We start from the raw sequence: 25003 nt of genomic DNA on the forward strand, positions 1-25003 counted from the left end.
CCCTCTGTGTGCTCGTGTGTGTATATGCTTGATACGCCCTAAATCATTTGTTAGCACACACCACATCAAGTATGGATACGGGAAATGCCAGTGCAGACTGTCGTGGGGAAGATTGAAATGGCTATGTAAATACTGTGCAGCACAGATGAGAACCTAGAACTCGCTCTGTGCTTCAGCCTTCATCAGCAACACCCCTACTAATGAAATCCAGTTTCTGGTGAAGTGTTTGACCACAGTGCTTTGGTTTCAGCATGTGGATAACTCTATTAAGCTGTCTTCACTGAATTGCATTCCTTCATGACATGGCACAATAAAAACGTGCATGCCTGAGATTTCAGATCAGCTAATTTTGAGGATTTACAGCCTTTCTAAGGATTTTGTGGGGGGTTGATAATAATAATAATAATAATAATAATAATAATAATAATAATAATAATAATAATAACAGTGTTTAACATTCACATAACTCTTTTCATTGCCAAAGAATTTTTGCAAGAACTGCTAATCAATTTTTCAGTTTTTAAACTGAACTTTTAAAAACACAAAAGGTATCCTAAGAAGTTTCTAAACCCTCCCTGCTGAAGTGTTAACACTGAAAATGTCAACAACGCACTGTCATACTTTTGAGACTCAAATTATAATGTTCAGTATAAACTATCCTCGTACATTTGTGTGCCATTCAATTCAAAAGCTAATGATAACTGCTTCAAATGACAATATTGTTAGCTGCAGAACTTCCTATAATTGTTAGAAGAGCTTTTCATTGCAAGCTAATCCAGCAATGATAGACATACCCATTGTACAGCAATTCCTATGCACACAAAATGGTGGTCACAAAAAGAAGGCAAAAGCTTTTGCATGGCTGTCCCCAGCAAACAGCAGCTACCTTGTTTCCTTCTTAAAAATTGTGAGTGACATTCAGTTTTCAAATGAAGGCAACTACTATTTTAGACACCTAAATTTAGGTGTCGAGGTATGTTTTGAACTCCCAGAAGAACTGGTCAAGATTCAGTCATATCAGGCATGGTCCAGCACACAATTCAGTTGAACATCTGTAACATGGACATTTTAAGGTGAAGCCAAACCCTTCTCCAGGCTCTAACAACTGTTGAGTAGCCCCTCCTTGACCACAAAGGGCATTTAGCCATGTAACTCATATGTGGGTACTAAGTAATCATATTCATTTGGAATTAAATTCCACCCTGAGCTAAATGTTTACAGCAGATCTCTGAACTAAACTTTAACTTTCTTCAGCAACAGAAAAGTCAAATCTGTGGAGATGGATGAGCTGCTGTTGGTAAAAGTGAATAAGCAAAACTGTCAAAAGAAAGCAACACTAATTTCATCTAAAGTTAGGACTAAAATATAAATATATCCCAAATCCCCTGGGACCTTCAGTCTACTTTGTTTGGATTTTTTCACATTAGTGATTTAGGTCCTTGCAAAAATATCACTACTTATCTTAATTGATGAACACGGCATGGGAAGGATATTCATGGCTAGTTCATTACATTTGCCATTGTAATGGCAGCAATGCCCTCCCCTAAGAGCAGAAAAGAAGTTGGCTGCTGTTTCTGGTGTGCAATTGCTTGGTCAATTCAATTAATCCTCCTGCTGCTGCCAGGATTCAGCTATTGCCCAAGTGATAATCCACACCCTCGTCTTTTCCACCGAGACTCACTCATTTACAAAATCAGTATTGAACGCTTGCAGTTCCACATATGTGAGATGGCTGACAATGTTTATTAAAGATAGAAACAGCATTGTGTAAGGACAGAAGCTTAATGACAAGCCATTCACGGCTGCCAGTTCTCAGTTCTAGCATTGGCATGCGCTGGGATGATGGATTGGAAACAGAGAAAAACAACAACACGTTTATAAAGCCAGTCAGCTTGTTCAAGTTAGTCCAGCGGGATGAACACATTCAGTCCAATTTTTGCCAGATATCGTTTCTAATAAAGAGGTCAGAAAGTGCATTGGCCAGCAGCCAGATCTTGTCAAATTTGTCCCCTCCTTCTTTGCCAGTGAAAAATACCTTGCAGGCACAGCACACCAGGTCTCACTGTTCCTCCCCCAACCTCCTCAACTGCCTTCAGGGCTTTAATGGCCCTTTTTCTAATTTTTGGCAATCAAGTCAATATGGGAGCTTGTCCTCTCCTGTATTTTTCTTTGACCTTTGTCTGGAGCCAGGCAGAATTTTTCTGACAACTACTCTTCTAATGAGGGTACCTCGATTATAGGCAATACTGTGACTTCACTTGGAACCGGCATATGACACTTAGCTTTTCTTACCATGATTAGAGCTAGTAAGTTATCACAGTTATAACCACCTCTCAGCAAAGCCATCTGCTTTCCTGGGAAAATCATTTTGAAGGATCACTGTGCACAATGGATAATCCTGGCCACCAACAGCCACAGCTTGTAAATAAGAAAGACACCTCCACTTCCTCATTTCCCCCCATTTCATTCAAAACTTAAGCACATTTTTGAAAAAAAGTCAGAAAATACTGCTATGTAAATATAATTTGTAAACTGAAAGGCTAGAGACCCACCTTCTTCAAGTCATTAAAAGAAAAAATATTAACACTTCTGCCTTATCAGCTATACACATACATGTGTGGCCAGTTGACTGAAATATGACCATCCTCTGACCTCGGACACACGAGGAAATACATGCAAAATGTGGTCAGTTTGCACAAGCATACAGGGACAAAATCAGAAAGGCCAAAGCATAATGTGAAATAAAAGTAGCAGGGAGCTTTAAAGATGACAATAAATCATTGCGTAATTGCATTAGCAGTAAAAGGAAGAGCAAAGAAAAGGTTGCTCCCCTGCGTGGCAGCGAGGGAGGGATATTGACAGATGATGCTGAGGAGACCTAAGGCTTAATGGTTTTTCCCTTTGCATCTGTCTTCACTGAAATGGCTGACTGCAAGCAGATGACCAGCATAATTGACTACTACCAAAAACTAAAATATCTTCAATATACCAGCAAAAAAGTATCTAGAAACCAGTTAAGGTAGCTGAAGTTCATCTGACGCACACAGCTGTCTGAGGCAGCCTCAGACTTTTTCAGCAACTCAGAGAACTTGTTGAGGACAGCCAAAATACTAAAAAACTAGGAAAAGTCATACATAGCTCAGAGAAGGAGGAGAATTAAAGACTCATGAGTTTAATTTCAATCCCTTCTTAAGTAAACGACTGGTAAGCACAGAAGAGATAATGGGACAAGCAGTAGCCTCCACAGAGTTATCAAGAACAGATGTGGTTAAGTCAGTCAGATTCCCTCCTAAAACATGGGAAATGGCCTTGTGAACAGAGCAGAAACAGTCCCAGGCTAAGAAAAACAGATATGGGATGGATGCAATAAGTCCAACAAGGCTGCTCCTAGAGAGTGTCTAGAGAACAGATTCACCAGTCACCAGAATGGACAGATTGAGATATTTTCTATGTGGAAAAAAATCAGGGTTTTTCATTATTAATTAGGATACTATTGAATCTGCAGAAAACACATATGAAGGAAATTTGGAGGAAAGGATTAACATTTCAAATGTTTTTGAAATACAGAGTAGACTTCAAAAATAGAATTAACTTAAATAACAGCAACTAGAAGGTATAGTTCAAATAATTAAACAATCAATTAAAAGTAGAGAAAAAATTTGTGAGTTTCTTTTTCAGGAATGGATCTGAAAGTTCTACTGGGTAACACACATGAGTCAGCAACATCAAGCTGTTTGGGAAAAAAAAGACAGAGTGGGGATATAACAGCAGCCTGCAAACACCAGAGGAAAAAAGTAATGTGTTAGGCATTTAACTGAAGCAAGAATAATTGAGTTAAGATATTGTGAGCAGGACAACTTCCTACAAAAAAGGCAAGACTGCCATAGGAAGCTGTAGAGTTTACTGTAAGCTTAGGAAAAAAAAAAAAAACCAACACAACCCCCCAAAAAACCCCAGGATGAAAAAAACTTCTTGCAGGAATGGCCTGCCCTGCAGATCCTACTTTGAAGAAGTGACATAGTCTCTCTTAAAGATCTGTAATTCTGCACCTACATAGAAATTTTACATACATATATTTCCTATGTATTGGTTCTACAACAGCTGAGAAATATAACAAGGACTACAAGTTTTTTTTATTTAAAAAGGCTGCCCATCATCTCTAAATTAAAGAAATGTATCTACATAATCAGACAGTCTTAATTTTCTTTCTCCTTCAACAATCACGGCCTATCTGCCAATTAGAATATGTGATAGTACTTACTGTCTCTCTGAAGATCCCCCCTCCTCAAATCAGAAGAGATGCATGAGAATTTCAAAAACGTTTAATGAGCTACAACCCAGGAGGGCTGCAGTTAAAAAAGAAAAAAAAAGGTGAAGGATAAAGGTGATAAGGTGATTACATTAAGTGCCCTAATATATTAAGGAGAGAACATTATGCTCATTTTTATAAGGAGTTATATTAAAGAAGGCTATTAAAGAAGGCAGCAAAATACAAATGAAGACGTAAAGAAATGAAAAAATGCAGGAGAGAAAGTAAATATTATGCATATGAGCAGGTGAAGTGCAAACACCAATTTGAAATCAAGTGACATTGATGAAACTAAAGGAGACATTAAAATTATTTCCTCTAACCTTGTGGAATCTCTTGTATATTTCACCCCCATCCTTCCTCGTCACCTGACCTCCTTGATTCTCCCTTTGTCTTTCCAAAGTGAAGACAGGTTTGCCCAGCAGAGTATCTCAAACCTGTTTTCTTGGATGGTGCAGTAAACAAGTGAAAATCCTTGCTTATTTTTGAATTTAAAAATCTGCAAATTATTTTTCCTATACTTTAATGGAGTTTCAGCCTACTTTCCAGTTAACAGTCTGCCACATTTTAGGGTGAAGGGTTTGTCTGCTGTGCTTTTTTCAGAAAATATGTTTCAACCAAAGGAGAATGTTGCAGGAACAGAGGCAGCATAGGTGCTCCTGTCTCCAAAACAAACACTACCTTGACTGAAATTTTCTGTCCTTATTTTCATGTCTGTTTCAAGGATCAGTGACCCCAGTAACAGAGGATCACTCACAGGAGCAACTGAGCAGGTCACCCTGCTGGGAACCATGTTGCATCAAAGAACATCATTGGTGTTTAAAAGTAAAATGGAAATTAATTTTTCTTTTGCATAACAAAACTGGCCAGAAAGGCTGATATTTACACCTATGACAACAGGTCCCTGATCATTACATAATCCTAGCTCTCATCTCCAATTTAGCTCTTCTGCTGGACTGAAGTAGAAAGGAGGAGATCATGATATGCAACTTCTGCTAAAACACAAGCTCCTGCTTTCATCCCTCCTTGCTTTAAGAGCTCCAGCTTCCTCCTTCATGCAGACTTGCTTGGACCATTTCTTCCCGTATGTTTTTTTTCCCCCAACTGGAGGACAATTTCAGGAAGCAGCACTACGGGTATCATCTGAATTCCGCAGTTAGATGTGTAAGGAGCAGCTGTTCCCGTGTGTGCAGGAAACAAATGATACGGGCATGCCACATTTCAAATGGTACCATGTATCATACCATGAATCAAATCAGTCATTCCCAGAGACTGCAGGCACCAAGTGGAGGTCGAGCTACAATACTGCTATCAGCTGCTTGAGCTGCTCCTCTAGCTGAAGTCTGGGAACAAATGTGGCTACAGAATTCTGCTGCTAGCTCTATTTCAGAGTACTACGTATAAAATAGCCTAATCTGGAAGTTTGAAAATGAAACAGTAAGTATGAAGTGACAAAAAAGCAATGAGAAACCTCACAACAAAGCAAGGATTATGTTAATCTCTTACACTGAAGAGGAAAGAAAAGGAAAAGGAGGGAAAAAACAAACAAACAAAAAAACCCACCCACACCAAAAAAACCAAAACAAAACAAACAACCCAAAGCAATAAAATGTATAGCTTATAAGTCAATACCTTAGCTCAGGACCCTTAAATTCACACCTACAACACCCCTGAGGATTCACTTCTAAAACCTTACTTGGTCACAGTACTGAGAGCACAAATCTTTAGTGTGGCCAGAAACAGAGCCAGGTGTCTCACAACTCGTAAAAGGCTTGTTCTAGTAATTGGTTACAAAATAAAGGTTGCAGCTGTGGTGTGGAGGGAGGATCCATGTGCCTGCTATGAATGTACCATTAGGTATCCTTCTGGCTAGTCAAATACTTGCTGCTACATTTAAGAACTAGAAAAAGGAGTAGGATTGGTGCCTTGTTTCACTGTCAAACAGAGTCCTGTAGTGCAGTGTGGAAAACCTGATAGGTTTCAAGTTCTGTTCAATTCAGCAAGAATAAGTTCAGTAAGTTATTAACTATGGTACAGCTGTTTTAATAATCAAATAAGTCTTTGCCACAGTAACTTTGCCACTAAAGGAGTGTCCATATTACATCAGAGGACCTGCTGCTGCCTTAGCCTAAAGTTCTTGGCATTCTAAAATGAAATATTTTAGTGCTCTTATTTTGAACTGATATGTCTAAGAGAGCACTGAATTTATTTGATCTACAAGACACCTTAATTTGTAATGTAGAATCTTATAAAGACCACCTAAATTATGCTTTTTCAATATATTGCAAAGGACTCGGCTAGACCTTGCCGAGCGAAATGAGTCCAATCACTATAGAAAAATAATAGAGAAAATATGCTTTTAGCATAATGTCTTAAAATCTCTACAATTACAATACATAGCTAGAAAATATGTGGTGTTTTGTCTGAAAAACCACTCCGGTAACTATTGTTCTACAAAGACTTCAATTTACATAGCTCCCAAAGTCAGTATTTTTATGAAGTGGAACTGGCCTGAAATGTTTTTCCAAAGCTCAGTATTCACATGCTTCACTTCTGTGTTCTCTTCCAAAAATTATTGCCATTGATTTTTTTTTCATATCCTGCACCCTTATCCATTATGTAAAAAAACCACTGCCAAAAAAAATGCGACAAATCTCAATGCAACTGAGACAAGCAGACCCCATCACAAAATAAGTGAGAATGAAAAACATATTGCTCTGATTTTCTGATCACTGAGGATCTGTTATGGGATGGGAAGAAGGTGAACGTTTTAACAGAAAACTTTACAAATTACTTATATTCTGAATGTTTGCAGTAATAATGGTTTTAGAGATAACAGTTTTCCTGAAAGCTGTTAAGTGGCATCAAAATACAGCAGCAGCAAAAGTAAAGCTGAACCTTTGAGATATTTAAAAAACACAGATAACTCTTAGACAACGTAAGAAACAAAAATCCTTCCCTTATCAGAGTATGTTGTCTTTTTTCCTTAAAGTAAGATGAAACTGCTCGATGAAAATATTTTGCTTAAGGGGGGAAAAAGTTGGGGTTATCCAATAAAAATATTATGGTCTCTCTGGGAAATCTGGAAAGACACCGAGAGTGTCCTGCTGTTCAGCCCCCTACTCCATCTGATACTTTAACAGTTCCAGATGGCCTTTACTACAGGATGACCTTCCCTCTATTCTTTTATTATGACCTTTGGGTCACAAATTATCTATAGGATGCTGCTGTCATTCTGTAAGACACTGCTGTACTCTTTCATCTAAAGAATAAAGATGCTTAACATTAAAACTCATCTTTGTTAGGCTGACCTTCCAATGATGATCAAACCAGACAGTTATTCCAATCAATGTCATTGCTGCAGAAAATATGTTTCATTTTTTGCAACACTGACATTAAGAAACTAAGGCACAGTTTTAAATCTAATCAGTTTTGCAATCCTACTTGGCTAGAGAGCATAGCCTGTTATTCTCATCTAAAATATCAAAAATATTGCTGCAACAGTTTTGATGAGTTACATCGATTAGAAGGATGTGGTGGGTTTGTTTTTTGTAAATTATTGATGTGGTTTTCATCCCAATGTCATTGATAGGAGGCAATAAAACTTTATGTAGGTTTTAGTAATTATTTGTCTTTCTCTATCATCACTAACAGAACACATTGAACTTACCCAGGAAAATATAATAAATAGTCCCAATGTACTAAATAAAGTAATAAGGTTAATTTCTTTCCTGCTGTCAGTAAATTCATGTTAGCAGTCTCTCGTCAGCTTGACATCAATTAATGATTTTAATTCCAGACTCTTGTCACAGTACTCACCACCCTCCCGTCTAATTAAAATGGATGATGCATGATGAAGGGAAAACACAAGACTTCTGTTCTTGTTGTAACATTTCTATTCATTAGTATACTTTTACAACAAAGGGCTTGTGGCTTTAATGGTGCTAGAGAAGGATGAAGAGAAGTTTATTACTTAGAGATAAAGACCCATATACCCTTAGGAAAATATAATACAGGAAGCATTTTATGAATAACCGAATCCCGGGGGGTGGGGGGGTGGGGGGGAGGGAATCACTTTTATTTTAACTATTAATGAACAGGCAAAATGTTTCCCCTCTAAATTTAGGGCAAATAACGCGCGAACGACACCCACTCTACTCCTTGTTTACATCCGCACAAAAAGAGCGCTGTCAGCCTATTGACCGAGCTCCAAAAGTACCAGCAAATCCGGCAGCGCAGGACAGAGCCTGACCCGCCTCCCCGGGCAGCGCCTCCGCCGCAGCGCGCAGCGCCCGCCCCGCCGTGCGCCGGCGGCATCGCCTGCTCCGCGGCCGCCCAGAGCCGGCCCCGGCCGCCCAGAGCCGGCCCCGGGCCGCCCAGAGCCGGCCCCGGGCCGCCCAGAGCCAGCCCCGGCCGCCCAGCAGGGCTGTCCCCAGCTGACACCGGCGCCGGGCGCGGCCGCACGGAGCGCTCCCGGAGGAGCCGGGCCGGGCCGGCAGCGCCGAGCCCGCAGCTCCCCCTCCCGGCCCCGCCGCTCCCCAGGCACCGCCCGGCCGGGAACCGGCGGCTCTCGGGGCACAGCGACGGCAGGATCATGTAAATCTGTAACCCAGAGGAACGAAAGGTCTTGTTTTCCAAAATAGAAAGGGGGGAAATCGGCACAGCAGGAGGTTTCTGGTGCAGATGGGGACTATTCGCATGCACGTACCCGGCGCTCTGCCGCGTTAAAAGTGTCCTCCAGCAAGCACAGCGCAGCGCAGGCTGGGGTTGCACAGCTGCTGAGACAGAGCGGAGCGAGCCCCCGGCTCCACAGGCGCCCTCTGACCGCTCTATCGCCCTCTCAGCATCCCCGCAGCCTCTGTCACAGCGCTTCCACCAGCACAACACTTTAATTCTCTCCCAAAAGCTTTCTCCTTATCTCCTCAAGACTGATCCTCCCAACACAGGTGTTTAAGCACTTGACTTTGCATCCATTTCAGTGCAAGTTGGGCAAGAATACAATACTGAGATTAAAACGCGTTTATGGTAACACAGAGATTTACAGAACATTAGCAAAGCTCTTAAATCAGTGTATTAACCAAACAGAGAACATATCCTCTAGACTTTGCTTCCAAGAGGAGGAAGTGCCTCTAGAGGCAGATTATAGCATAAGCACTGTTTGCCCATAGATGGATCACGAACTCTGAATCGTGAGATTACACAAGAATGGCAACTTTCATCTTTTAAGCATTATCCAGCAGTGAAGCATGCTGGATTCGGATGAATTCCTTAAAAACTTCACAAAGAGGTACGCTGAGTTCATTCCTCTGTTATCTACTATTCGGGTACAAAGAGCAAAGTTGTTCAGGTCAGGGAGAACTTTCTTTGCTAGAGGAAGTCATTCCAAGGCTAAAGATCGTCGGAACATACAGCCTTGCCATGCGTGCCAAGAACTGAACATGCATGTGCTAAAGAAGGGAAGACCACAGCGAAGGTTTTGGAAAGGTTTTGGATTTCCTGGCAATTTATTTTGTAATGAACACAAAATTGAAACGAAAAAAAAAAAAAAAAAAAAGGCAGCCCAAAACAACAAAAAAATGAAATTTAAAGAAAAATGTGAGGATGTGGAAGAAGAAGAAACAAAGGTATCAGAACCTGCTGTTTGGAGGGGTATCTCTCTCCAGCAAGGACTGCCAATAACAACCAGAAGACAAAAGCAGTAGGTTTTTTTAACAATTGTCTTCACATCTCCTAAGAAAAAGACTACACTAAAGGGCCTTGAAGAATTCAGAAGACATTTCAGGGCAATCAGGTTGCAGAATATCAATGGACACATCGGCTAAATATTGAGCAAACCTACTCTGGGAGGCCCTCAAAGACCAGATGTAGAGGGCTTCTAGATTGGAAACGTCTGTGGGCTTCCAGAGGTTTAGATGCAGCAGCAGAGCACAAGGTGACCACGTATATGAACTGATTCCTCTTGATCAATGACAAAAGTTGCAAAATCTCCTTTTAAGTCTATCCAACACTGCGACGCTTGTGTAAAACAACAAGCAGTTGGAAGCATCTCTAAAAGCTCAAGATACTCCACACGTCTCCAGTCTGCAAAATCCAAGAGATCTTAGGAAGACAGGCAAAGCACAGGTACATCAGGAGACTCTGGATCTGATTAAAGGCCTTCTATAACAAAACCACAAAGGAGCCAGGGCTGTTTTCTCAGCCTATCCGTGTGAATGTAGCCAGTTTAGCTAAACTCACAGTGGTACCCAATTTGAGCAGTCAAGTGATAGACAGACAAGATGACCACACAGCAAAGAGGGGCTCCAAATTAGCATATATGTAAAACAGCTGTGATCAGGCCCAGGCCCAGAGCTAACTGAATTTGGCTCCTATTCAGTCTTCTCAAGACTGCAGGATAGACTCTTTCTTAGGAGACTCGAGGCCACAGTCAGAAAGCCTATTGCCTAGTCTTGCTTCAAGTTTTTGACTGGTGCCACTGCCAGGGAGAACTCTTTCTGACAGCACAGCAGGGCCCAGCCAGATTTTAAGTTCAGTGCTTGGCATATACTCAAGAATAATGCAAGCAGACTTGTTTTTGTGCAGTAAACCAGTGTTAAGGCATAGTGACATGGGGCAGTGTTCTATGGCCTTGGATGAACTGTTGTTCTGCATTTGGAGGATTTACAAAGAGCAAGTATTTTACAGAATTTTTGGTAAGACTTGTGGGTGGTCTCATCAAGTACACCCCTAACTGTCCCAGTATTCTTTGTCATTGAAAGCTGGCTGTATTTTCAACTAGATAACTTCATTTTTGTTCAAAATTACTTTAAGATTGTCAGTAAACACGTACCATACACGTATGTACCCAACATGTATAGGATGTAGATTAAGAGATACACAGCTTAAGAAATACACTGCCTAATCAAAGAATCAGAGAATAAAGAAAATATCATTAAGAATATATTTATGAAATACCATTTTATTAATGGTAAATTAAAGACCATTAATTTTCTTATTTGTCTCATAATCCATCTGAATGCTAGGTTTTAAAGAAAATACTACTGTAAGCACAATACTATTAAAATTAATAATTCCATAAAATGGTGGGCATGATTGATTTTTTTAATGGGCTGTTCACTTGTTCTCTGACCCCCTCTAAGGATTTTTGCTCCTAGCCTCTCATACATAGTAAATTCATTAAATCCAACCTATTTCCCCAATGCATTGCATCATTTTAGAGGTATATAGTATCAAATACCAAGTAAAATAGAACAAGTGAATTGCAGTGCTAAAAAAATTGAGGGAAAAAAAAAAAAAAAAACACCACAGAAAACAAATTAAAATAGCAGCCATTATGAGCCAACACTGACAGTAATATTTTACTCTGTCTCCTAGTAAGCATTTTGAGGGATTGTTCAGCTAATTTGCAAGAGTACTCTTCATTAACAGCATGTATCTAGCATCATTATTTTACAGGATCAAAAGGAAACTCTGCAATCTAACTGCAAAAATATTTAGTCTCTATGGACCAAATCAACATCTGAATTTTTCAGAAACATAAGGAAGCACCTCACACATTTGGTTGCTATTTTATTATCTTTTATTAGTTGTACATGCGACTACCCCAAAGAAGTTGCATTCTCTTATAGACATAACACAAAGGAAAGCAAATACACAGGGAAAGAGAATAATGGGAGGAGAAGGACCCATGTTACTATAACATCAAGCTGTTATGAAGTTCTGGCACATGCATTTTCTGCAGTTTCAGTGAACGCATAAAATTGTTTTTATGACACACGAGGAGTGAGACTTCAGGAAAGATTCAAATTGGTTAGCATAATTTGATGGACAGGGATTAGGATTTGCTCCATGCATCAGGGGCTATGCAAATAATTTCATAATTCTACCTTGGTACCCAGCGTGACTATTGCAACCTCTCTTACATCATCACATGGACAGTCTATACTCTGACCATTCTTACTGAGAGAGACAGAGAGACACAGAGAGACAGAGAGAGAGAACGAAGAGAGAAAACATTACTAACTCAAGCATCAAGTCTTTCTTCTTTTTATCAATGTATACAGCTGATTTTCTGGGAACCTAATGTTACCAAGAAACCCTCAGGGCCAGTGGGGCTCAGCAGTGTGTGAAGCCAGGGCACAGTGTGGTGCTTGTCTGGCCAACCATCCCCTGCCCTGAGCTGGGCAGAAGAACCGAGGCAGCTTTCCATGGCTCTGCACCCCTGCCATGAGCTCTGTGGCTGCTCTATCCATGTGCAGGGAAGCTGGCTGTACAAACACCCTCATCACTTATTTCCTTCAATTCCAGCCTTCCTCTTCACCATTTAATCTGCAAGCACTTTACTTTTAAAAATGGGAACAAATTTAATGACCCTGCCTCACTTTTGTTAAAAAAGAGAAAATAAAAACCAATCAGACTAGTAAAAAACATCCAGGCACTGTAATCCAGCCACCGCAATCCAGCCACCTTCTACAATCAGAATGGATGGGACAAAGACAAGAATACATTTTTACATCAATTTATGATAGTATATCTGCTAAAGAGTAAAAAAATTCCCACCATGTAATCTAAACAGATGGTCACAAATGATGAAGTTTCTGGAGTTTAACAAGTTAAACCAATAAACACACACTCCCAGCCTGCCTTTACTGTAAATCACTCAGCCCTAAAAGAATGGAAAGCGCAATATTTTAGGTTTAACTGAGGAGTCTACACAAGAGTTACTGTGGCTCTCTATTCCATTGAGCTGTTAATGATGAAGCCACCATTCATGAACTTTTGTTCTTATTTGCAGAAGACCAAGGTGAATAGAGATGATGGTTAAAGAGATCATTATGACTAATTAGTGATATCTTCTCTACAAGGACAAGAAAATTTCTCTCCAGAGTTTCTGCATCAATCCTAAATTTATGGCTGAGCTATAGCATGATTTTTAGATAAATTATTCTAATGCATAGTTCACTTTCACTGCTAAATGTGTCTGAATCTATTTACCATTCAGCAATCAAACTTTGTAAAGTTTTTCTCCTTACTGAAGTGATGTCTACTCAAAGAGGTTGTCTCTCCACTCACATCTCCCAGTATAAGTTATGATTACCTAAGCTTTTCAAGATTTTGACTAAATTAACCTGAGAGACACCAGAGTCTAGGCCCCAAATACCTAGCACTACAAGAGACAGGATGAAAAGCAGACTGGAAATACTGAGAAGAGCATATGACATATATATTATATAGGGTTTTTTATGTTAAGGGAAGCTGACAAGGAAAAATAGAGGTACTCACCACTCATTTTTACAATTAGCAGTTTAATATACATATCATTCCATAAACAGACTGCATGACACATAAATAGACTGAACTCCAGTGACAAATATACTGTTAAGTATAATTTTTAGGTTTCTCCTAAATTTATCAATGAAAAATCTATATATGCAAAACTCTCAAGAAAAATACAAAACATACTCCATTCTATATAAATATTTCTTTTCTGAAAATGTCAATAAAATCAGTTATAGAATATATAGAGAAAGCATTTCATTTTATTACTTTAGTCTCCTCAATAAGAAAGGGAGCTCTGCGTCTATAAAAGATGCTTAACACAGGCAAAGGAGCTGTTCATACTCACGTCCAAAATAAATCCAGCTTTGCCTTGTTATTTAAAGTATATAAACACATCAACATGTGGAAAATTTCATCAGTGAAAATTGAACTTCAGTTATTTAATTTAAAAAAACAAACTCTCTCTATCAAGGTTTAAGCAAATACTGAAGTCTACCTCTCCTGTTCTTGCTTCATTCGTATTCTCTCCTCTTCTGAAGTAAGAGCTTCCTGCACTTTTATTTTACCAGTTTTCTCACTCTTGTCATCTTTGCGATGTTTGCCAAACCTGTTAATAACACACAAAAAAAGAATCTAACTTGTGACATGAACAAAACTGTATTTTCCTTCTTCCATGACAAAGGGAGTTCTCCAAGAAGGACTGCTAGGAAACCAGGAAGGGAAAGAGCAAAGACCTCAGAATCTCAATTTTTAGTATTTTCAGGCTGCTTCTGGTTTTTGTTTGTTTGTTTGTTTGTTTTACACAAGTTTTTTTAATTTTTATTTTCATTTCACTCCTCTTAAAAGTTTACAGAATCCCTCACTGAAGAACAAAACAAACAAAAAAATAATAGTAATTGGACCACATTTCTCTTTTATGCCAGGACTTTGGGGCAGCTACTCTTAAACAGACAGTGAAACAGTGTTTTAGAACGCCACCTCTGCCCAAGGACTCAGGTTTGCATTAGGCAAAGGCTTCCCCTTTGAAGATGAAGGTGAGGAGGGAGGGAGCTGCTGGTCCCACAGCTCCCGGGGCAGCACCGCCCCCCACACCCCACAAGGGCATTTCACCACACTGAGGATGCCATTCAAAACTGTCAATGCATTCTTTTTCAGCACCAGAGGTTCTTAGTCAAACTTTATTACTCATGAGTCTTTCCCCAGTGGTGTTCCAATGTGGGAGGGTGAATGGAGGGATGGAGCTGTCTGGGCTGCCCTAGACAGAGAAGGGTGCTGCCAACCCAGAGTTTGTCCTCTTCACATCTCCTCTCCCCTTCTAAAGGCTACATTTCAAATATATTAGCTTTCTTCCATATTTGCCCATGCCACTGTTTTCTTTAAACTTTCAGGGAGTGAAGAATTTGGCATTTGAGAGACTCAGTTATTATTAGGACAAAATTATTCATATTTCTTAAGACATTTCTGTCCTATTCTGGAAGGAATGACTTTCATATAGAGCAAACCAAACAAACACTTTAATATAACCTTTAAATAGATCTAAACTTTAGATTAAAATTTCTATTTAAGGCAGAAGGGCTAACATGTATCTGTTAAACAGTATCTATACCAATTAAATGTGGCATCATTTATCACACCAAAAGCAGCAAGAATTTTACTTTTGTTATACCAAATGCTTATCTGAGAGCTGACTGACACTGGGGCAATTCACACTCAGGTTCCCATCAAAAGTGAAATAAAAGCACTGAGACTTGTATTCAACCATGTCTAGCAATAGTGCCAACAGGACACCACAAATGCCCACGGACAGTGAAATAAACCACAGAGTTCTTAAAGCTTCCTTCTGACCCATTAATGTAACATTTTTAAAATATTTAGAGCACATCAGGGATTTATGAAATTTTTCCCATTTGTTCCTTTTGATCCTAGGACAAAGCCATTGTGTGGGCTGAAGACACACCATGCAGGCCACCCTGCAGAACGATTAATTTCTGGCCATTCAATCAAGAAATATTATTTATATTGTGCAACCATGTTTGTGGCTCTTAGGGCAGCTCTTTAAAACCAAACCACAAAAATACAGCACAGGAGCATGTACATAGACTTTAAAGTGTGTGCCCGTTCTCCACACAGATTGCTCATTTCCAGAGTAATTCAGGCATCTAAAAACTAAAACCATTTATTAATAACCACCTGAAAGGGGATAGGCAGATGACATGATGGGGTTAAGAAGTGCAAAACAGGGTGTAAAGTTAAAGTCCCTGATTTTATAATGTTATATGTAAAACTGACATACTTAAATTCAAAACACCAACGTGTATCTTTTAAAACATCCACCTATTTATTAGAGAGTAATCAAAACCATTATACAAAGCATTTATATATATGACACAAGAGATTCCAATCAAGTTCTGGATGTTGCACACCGGACAAAAGAGATTGTTTAATTTAAAATAGCCCTAAAACCTCTACTCCAGAGAGGAGTTTTGGCAGGAAAACAGTGGAACTGAGCCATTCTACCCTGATACACAGAGAGTGCCTGAGGTGGCAGCACGGGTCTGACTGACAGAACATGCAGAGCTGTGAGGAGACAAGCAACATATGTGGCACTCTAGCACAGCATCTCTGGGATGCTCACGTTTGCTTCAGTCTCCTGTCCTTCCTCAACCCATTTAAAATGTCAGGCAAAGCAAAGGAGTCAAATTCTGGAGTATTCAGTTTATTTTTGAAAAAGAAATTGTGGTTTAAAAAAAAATGGAGGGGGAGAAAGAAAAAAAATTGAATTAGTTATTGCCCATTAGGTTTTGGCAGCAAAACAAAATTTCTGCTACCATAAATCAATTCATTGCAAGTATGAACAGATATATAGTGAAATCAATACCTTATTAAAAATATAAAGTACACAGGAAATTTCTAACAATCCTTGTAAGCAATCTAGTAAATGTCTGGTCAGGCTGCATGATTGTGAGGAGAGAATTTCTAATGTTAACATGTAATGCAAACCTAGCAGAATTTAAAGGTTTCAATTTGCAGATCCAACCATGCAAGTCCAGAGCACACAGAGCTCATGTGCATTCCCACAGAGGCAGAGGTGGGCACCACACATGGAGCACTTGGAGCAGCAGCAGGGCTCAGTTTGCTTTGAGTCACGAGCAAGCTGCGGCAACAAGCCTTCTTCTCTTTCAGGGTTTTCTTCCAATCATCCGGGAATCAGTGTTCCTTCTGCCCCCGAAGACCGTCCTGATAAAAGTCTCTGGAAGACAGCTCTGGTTCTTTCCAGGCATTTCAGAGCGTGGTCATTTTGTTCCCACTCTGACTGGAGACTTCCCAGTGCTCATCTCTGACAAGCTCAGTGGTCATCCCAGCAGTGGACAGCCTGGCAGAGTATGAACCATGGTGGTCTTGCACAGGTGCCTTCTCTGGACCTTGTCACTCGCAGAAGTGATCTATCTGCCATAATCACCACTGCCTGTAACAAGTTCAGCAACATTAACTGCACTGTCCCTATACTGGAACCCAGAAAATCAAGAACCATCCTCCCCCTCCCTGATTGTGTCTTCATATTTCTAGCACAATGAGCCGTTGCGTTAATTGCAGCTTAACGATCACAAAGCTTTGAGAAGATGCTAAGAAAACATCTCAAGGAGATGATGAGAAAGCCACCAAGCACTTGAGAAAGGTGTTGAAAAGAACTGTGATGGAGATATATTTGTCCACCCCCACACACCTCTTTTACTTCTGATAGAGCAGTCAACACTCCCCACTACAAGCATCATTCTGAGTCTTTGGTAAGATTACTCTTGCTAGCAATAAATGTATTTATTATTTACTTCTATTAAAAGCGTTTGCTTCATGAAGTATGATTTACAGTCATAATGAAACCCACAGCCCAAATCAGCATCCACTCCACCAAATTTATAGCAGACATTTATAAATTATTTATTTAACAGTCATATTCAAGCTAAGTTTAACTACAGAAATGCAATATCCAGCAATGCTAAGGCACACCATTAAAGCCAGCTGTTAAAACTCTGTCAGCTGTACTGTGGTGTGACTACACTGGTGTCAAGCTATTGAAAATCACCTGTCCTAATTTCTTCAGGTAGATGTTTCCTACTCATATAAACGATGTTTCCTATTCATGAGTATTAACCAAAACAGGAAACTTAGCAGTAAGACTATTCAGACCACTGAAATTCAAGCAGTCTGTGCAATATCCCTTCAAAACACCAAATACACATCCCACAGTTCTGTGCACTCTCTCCACAGCCAGAGGTTCTGCTGCTGTTTGGTGGCCCTTGTTTAGTTGTGGGAGCCGAAAGCCTGGATCAGGTTCCCAGAATTGCTCCCAGTATGTACAACACCCTGAAGTGAGTGCATGGGCTCAATGCAAAGATCCGGCTTACCCATGTGGAAGTTCCAGCTCCTTACAAGTACAACTCGTGTAGTCCCTGACTTGCCCCATGAACATTATGTGTTTGACACCTTCCCTGCAAGCCACCAGGATTGCACCATTGTGAATCTTTACTGCTCAGGTACTCAAAAGGAAGGAGAGATGGATTTAGGATGTATGTCCCATACATGACCCATGGCAAATTTGGAATCTTACTGCCTCCAATACTATTTTTTCCATATTTCGTACATTGAAAGGCCTGGCACGGCCGCGCATAATAAGTTCTCCCACTGAAGTGACTGCTCACTTACTGAGAACAGCCTACGACTGAAACTTGCGAAGTGCAATCAAAGATACCTCCCTTGAAAAGCAGAAATCACCATCCATTTGTGCTGTGTCAGAGAGACTCTAGACTTCTGCAAGGCCTGGAGGACACAAGTGCTGTGATCCTGTCCCTCGCTGCTCCCTCCCCAGAGGCAGGAGCAGTTCTCTGCTGTGTGCAGCTGCTTAGAGAGTGCCTCAAGCACTTGGTGATTTTCAGGCGCTTGTCTGAACCTGCAATGGTCTCATTCTCACTGCTGGGGGGCTGGCTGCTGGGATACTTGGTGCACTTCTTACAAATGCAAATGAAATGACAACTTTCCTTCTGATACAGACATGAAAACTCCATCGCTCAGCATCTGTGCACAGCAACGCTCATTGCATTAGTGAAAAGGAGGACAGTGCTTAAAAGCAAAGATAGAAACTACTAATTTTGGGATTAAAACCCCAAACCATGCAGAAAAGGAGCATCTGTGGCACTGATGTTCAGACAGTCTTGAGAATCTAATCCCAAGCTCATTTCTTTTGCAATGTTTGGTGCCAACAATTTGCCTGCGAGCTATAAAAGCCCAGCCTAAATCATTGCACAAGATATCAATGCACAGACACAAGCTACTACATGATGTGCAACCAAATGACACACACTACTGCCTCCCCAAGTTACCATCTTCACGAGGAAAACAGTTCTGTTGCTAAAGCTTGAGCTATACCGGCTACTCTGAAGCACCTGCAGCTGCAGAAGCACAACACTGACCTGTGGGCATTGCTTCCCCCATCTCAATTCATAGGAGCAGAGCATAGAGTAGTATTAGTCAGAGTAGGGAAAAAAAAAAAGAAAAAAAGAAAAAGAAAAAAAAAGAAGTGCACATTTTCCTCCAAATCCCAAGTAATAAAAAAATTACCATTCTGTTCATAAATATCCTTTCACAGATATAGGTTAATACTTCTTTGAGGACACAAACTGTAGGGTTATAGAATAATCTTTTCATAATACTAACAATGTTTACTTCATGTTACAGCTTGTTTATTCAGTAGCTCTCTCATTTAAACCCTATTATGAAAAGTATAGCTAAAAAGTAGTTTAATTTTATTTTGTAGCTGTACAAGTGCAGAAAAAACTTCTGTGACTAATTGAAATACAGGCTGTAAATTAAAAATACCCCGTCTGTCCAAGAGTGTGAGAAATTGATGAAAGAGACCAGCTGAAATCTTGTTCACTCTAATTGCCAAGATACTACAGAGTTCTATTTAATTTATATCTTCTTAATTCTCCTTTTACATTAAGGATTGGAGAAAGTTTCAAGATAAGTGTAAATTCTCAAAGTCATATTCACAGATCCACAGACTTAATCCTCAAATTCAGCCAACAGGAATCACAGTAAGTGAAGAAATTAAAAATTGTAAGAGGACCATCTTTTAAATATATGATCTCTAGTACGTAACACCCAAGTCACAGCAGAGGAAAGGACCATCCTCAGACCCCATGATACTGGTTTGTCACATTAGTATTAATAAAAATATGAGAACATAGACCTGTATGCTGTAAGCTTGACCCTCAAATAGGAAATCTCATGAACTCTGGATAATCTAATCAAACTAAAATGAATACCCAAACCTCTCTGTCAGCTGGCTCACTTTCAAGCTTACTTGCTTGAATGACTGTCAGCAGCTAGGAGGTGACCTAATCCAAAATCTATCACACTGAACAGAGAAGCACTGACTAACAAGTTCCTTCAGTGGCTTTGGGCCAGTGAATCAGAGCAACTGAACAATATGAGGCTCAACAGAGAGGCAGCATAGCAGAACATTTAAAGAGCAGGCTCAAGCTACAACACGATGCCATATATATAAAAAAATACGTGAAATGTACATAAAGTACACATGTAGACGTAGAACACGTAAATCCTTTTGCATAAATAGATATAAATGCTGATACAAGTGAAGCAAGAGGGATGCATGAGTAACAACAGAAATTCCACATTTACAAGTTATCTCAAAAATAGATTCAGTTTAAAAGAATATATATCAGCATCCTTAATTCAACAAAAACAATATACGCGTAATCTGCTAAATGGATTTCAAATCTCTGATGCGTTACTGATGAGATCATTGTCGTCTGCCAAATCATCCACATATTTCATTAGAATAAAGAGCTACAGAAGAAACATGCATTAGTTGATTAATGAAAAAAACCACAAAAATTGATTGAGACAGAAGTTCAGTAGCACTATGTTCCTTAATAGGAAAAAGACCATCATTAAAAATGAACAATTGATAAGTGTCTTGAGCTATTTTGTCAGTGTTTTCTAGCTTCAAGGCATGCTCTTTTCCCCCTAGTACCAAACACACATAGACACACATAACCTAAACACTGCTTGAATGATTTTGCAATGATTTCTTTTTCACCCTGCTGTATCAGCAAAATCATAAGATTTATATTGCAACATATTATTGGGACACACAAAACCATTCTGTTGCTAAAAAAAACAAACAAACAAAACCCCCCCAAAAAACCCACCAAGGATTTAACATAGCACACAAACAAAGCCACCCTCTTTGCGGGTGACTTGAAGGTTTAGAAGCCTGCCATTCTAAGCAAAATTGTGCAAGGGCTATTTTTAAAAGCATGTTTCTAAGTGTAAACATTTACACATTGGCAATGGATTTCTAGAAAAAGCCTGTTGTCACATGTTACTAATCTAATTAGTAGATCCAATTCTACGCATTGGGAGGGAGTGGAATGACTGCTGGAGTGACTCAGCAGAGCACTGTCCTGAGATGACACAAAAGCACTGATGCGCAGGCACCTTGATGCAGGAGCTTGCGGGCATAATTAAAACAGGCATTGATAACTTCATTTTCCATGGATTTCCTTGCCTATGTTAAACTGATAAAGCAGCAATTGTTCTGGTGCGACATTCAGCAGAGGACCCCTGCCAGGAGGGCTCCTGGAGGACTCTGCTGTCACAAACCAAGAAAAGCACATTACAAAAGGTCATAGGTAACTCATGAAAATGAAGAATGCTCTAAAAAGGTACACCTGTATCTCTTCAGCGATGTTTCCCTTAAAGCAATAAAGAAATTCACATGGTCAGCCACACACACAGACATTTAAAGCACTAGAACCAAAGTGGCTATTACTGCAAAATATCAACCCTTTGAAGTGCCCACCTTGGGCCTGAATACTGTAAAGCATTGTGAAGGTCTTCTGTGTTCTATTCACACATATTCTCCCAGCAGCCTCCATATCACTTTCCCAACACTAAAAAATATTTTTCAGCCCCCTTCAAGGGAGTGTTCTAGTACATCTCACCAAACTAAGTTTATTTAAGAAGGACAGACAGGACGGCGCATATATCGCAACACTTCGTGTACAACGGCACTGGTGATTCTCACAACAACTTCCTAGAAAAGAAGTGGAAACCACATATGTGATCCATAACTGCTTCCAGCCAGTGAAACGTAATCTGCCTTTGTGAGCTAGTATCCCAACTGCAAAGAAAATGGGTATGATGCCAAACTAGAGACATGTCATGAGGTTTCATTCAATTATTTTCATAAACAGTTTCGATAACATTTCCTGAAAGGCATGACACAACAGGCAGAATATTATTCACACCAAGTCGCTCTCTTTTCACAACTTAAGCATTTGTAATATTTACTTCCAGCATAAAATGGTGGAACTTTTAAAAACAGATTTCTTTTATGGGAAGACCATCTGGTTGCAAATTTCTAAACAGAAGATAATATTCTTGCATTGCTACTTGTGATTGCTGGAAGCTAACTGGAGCAAGCCATGGACAGCTCAAATAAATAAATAAAGAAATAAATAAATAAATAAAGCGCAAGAAATCAGGAAAAAAGTCCTAAGAACTACTTCGAACTACTGTAGTTGAAAGGCGGGCTAAGAAGTTCAGAGAGAGTACGAAAAATTTTACAGTGATACTATTGGAAAGACAGCAGCAAGACTGCAGAGATGTCCGAGTCTACTCAGTAAGGAATATCACAATAAATATCAATAAATAATATCAATAAATTATTCATATTCATGGTGGTCAGACAAAACCTGCCAAACTGGGAATTGCGGCATCCTTGAAGGAGTCAGGTATATCAAAAAAATTTTCTGCTTCAGTACAATTTTGTTAACAGTCATCAGTGATGGGAGCAACCACAGAAGTAGTACGTGACATTTTAATGGGCATTTCATAACAGTCTAAGCATTTTAAAGTTTGTGACCAAAGCTCTTTAATGCTGTGTACGTGTTCAAGAAAGAGAGTAGTTAGTAACTCATACACGTGACCCAGCCAAACTAGTTCAGTCTTTTTATTTAACATACGTATATATTCTTAATATATATTTTATAAATATATAATCTCAATAGGCAACATGTCCTTCTACACTGTGATTTAATGTACTCAGAAATTCTCCTGTCACCCCTCTCACGCAGAATGTGCCCTTCAAGACCGCAGTGCCCTGTTATAAAATGCAGTACTGGGCAGTAAGATACTAAACAGTAACTGAAAGACTGTAAAGACAAATTGCAAAAAACCAAAACAAAGCCTCACTTACAGAGTAAAGAGCAGGCCCCTGAAAAGGCCTGAGTGAAGGCCTGAAGTATGCTAACTCACAGACTGCACACATAAAAGCACACAAACAACTCTACTTTGCAATACATAATACCATAGATACGGAGAACAAAAAATTCCCAAATTCTCAGCATCAACCGCAGCCTCTATTAACAAGTTCCTGACTATCTAAAGTACAACAACAACTCTACTTTGCAAAACATAATACCATAGATACGGAGAACAAAAAATTCCCAAATTCTCAGCATCAACCGCAGCCTCTGTTAACAAGTTCCTGACTATCTAAAGTACAACAACAACTCTACTTTGCAATACATAATACCATAGATACGGAGAACAAAAAATTCCCAAATTCTCAGCATCAACCGCAGCCTCTATTAACAAGTTCCTGACTATCTAAAGTACAATGTAGTCATTCTTGTACAACGGAAGCAATTTTTCTGTGAAGAAGTAAAATCCTACACCCAGCGCTCCCCACCTGCCCAGAGCTGCCCTGCAGCCACGCAGCAAGGTGGGCAACCTCTGCTGTTGCATTTGTCGAGCTCTGCAGAGGAGTTTAAAAAAATTGCAGACCCATTTAGGTACGAACAATACTACACTGTATGCCTCTAATTACTGGTGTCCACTAAGCATCCTTAGAGACAGCCTTTAAACCACGGCGACTCAGCAAAGCGTTCTCTCCACAACTATACTTCTAATTCCTGCTCTGTTCATTTTAATGCATTATTGTTTCCAAATACAATGCTTCAAATTGCAAATTATGTCTGGCTCAAGGGCTGATTATGAGAAACACTAGCACTTCTGCCTCTGTGTGAATAACTCTGATAATAATGAGTGATTGATTGAGCTCCAAGAAGTCCAAATGATGAGAAGGGTCAATTTGAACATTTTTATTAGCTTCTTTTGTTAGATCTAACACTTTGCCAGGCCAGAGACAAATACTGCATCTGGTTACCGTGATTTTTTGCGACCCTACAGAAGTACAATTTAGAAAATGGGTACTGGTCTAAAGGCAGAGCTTATAAGAAATGCTAATGAAACATAAAAACCCACCCATTTTACCCGCACTCAGGGGATGGCCAAAGAAAAAGAGAAAAAAAAAAAAAAAAAAAAAAGTTGTAAGGGAAATTTGCTTCAAGACTTTCCTGCCAGAAAAAGAAAAAAACCCTCCCTTAGTAATACTCAGAGTCATCACAGCTCCATTTCACAACCAAAATGCTTTGCTTAATAGAACTGCCTTAGGTAAACATGAGCTGCAACACAAAAATCACTAAAAATGCTCACTAAGAACATGCAACAGCAGAGAAATTAGGACAGAAATGTAACACAGAAGCTAGTTAGAACTGCAGTAGTATTATTCCATGAACTTAAGTCTTGCAGTCATGCAATTACACTGTATAAAATCAGCAAAAGTTAACATAGACACACAAAAAGTTCATCAAGCTAGTTGTAGTTAATCTGGAACATTCCAAAGATTAAATTTTCCCTAAAGATCTCATTACCTAGAAATGTTAATACATCGGTCAGCACTTTTTCTGTCAGTTACTAGAGATCTTTGTTGACAGAAAATAACCTCTGCAGGGTAAATTAAGCAATAGGTGATGTCTCTGTATCTTTAGCCTCATTCACATATTTACACTTGCAGAAGGTAGAGGAGCCACAGACAATTTCCAGCAGAAGGCCACAGTCAACGCTGTAGCATCTGTGGGACAAGTCTAAGCAAAATATTCCTAAAACCAGACAAGTGTGCAGCTGTCTCTTCTCAAGGATGCCTACAACACCAAAAAGCAATTCTCACTCAGCTGTAGCACCCTAGTGCTGATGGCTGTAGGTTACAGTCAAGAGCCTCCTGTCTCGTTCTGGGTTTAACAGTGCCACTCAAGTCTCCTTGTGGCTAAAAAATAAAGTTTATTCTACAACCAAATTAATAATGCCAACAGGACACCTTTACAAGGTACCCCAGAAGTGTTCAAGTGCCCTTCAAGTGTCCAAGCCCAGGCTGGATGGGATTTTGAGCAACCTGATCTAGTGAAAGATATCCCCACCCAGTAGGGGTTAGAACTAGATGGTCTTTAAGTGCCAACTCAAACCATTCTGTGATTCTGTGAATCTACATTA

General features: G+C 39.6%; 1 protein-coding gene across 1 annotated transcript in view; it reads right to left on the reverse strand.

The window, feature by feature from the left end:
* Window positions 1-25003, reverse strand: part of PARD3 (par-3 family cell polarity regulator) — a 444448-nt gene that overhangs the window by 101661 nt on the left and 317784 nt on the right. Inside the window, 1 exon segment of the mRNA XM_040060657.1 lies at window positions 14085-14195. Coding sequence (XP_039916591.1) covers window positions 14085-14195 — 111 coding nt within the window.

The sequence above is a fragment of the Hirundo rustica genome, chromosome 1 (assembly GCF_015227805.2).
Source record: "Hirundo rustica isolate bHirRus1 chromosome 1, bHirRus1.pri.v3, whole genome shotgun sequence".
NCBI classification, from domain to species: domain Eukaryota; kingdom Metazoa; phylum Chordata; class Aves; order Passeriformes; family Hirundinidae; genus Hirundo; species Hirundo rustica.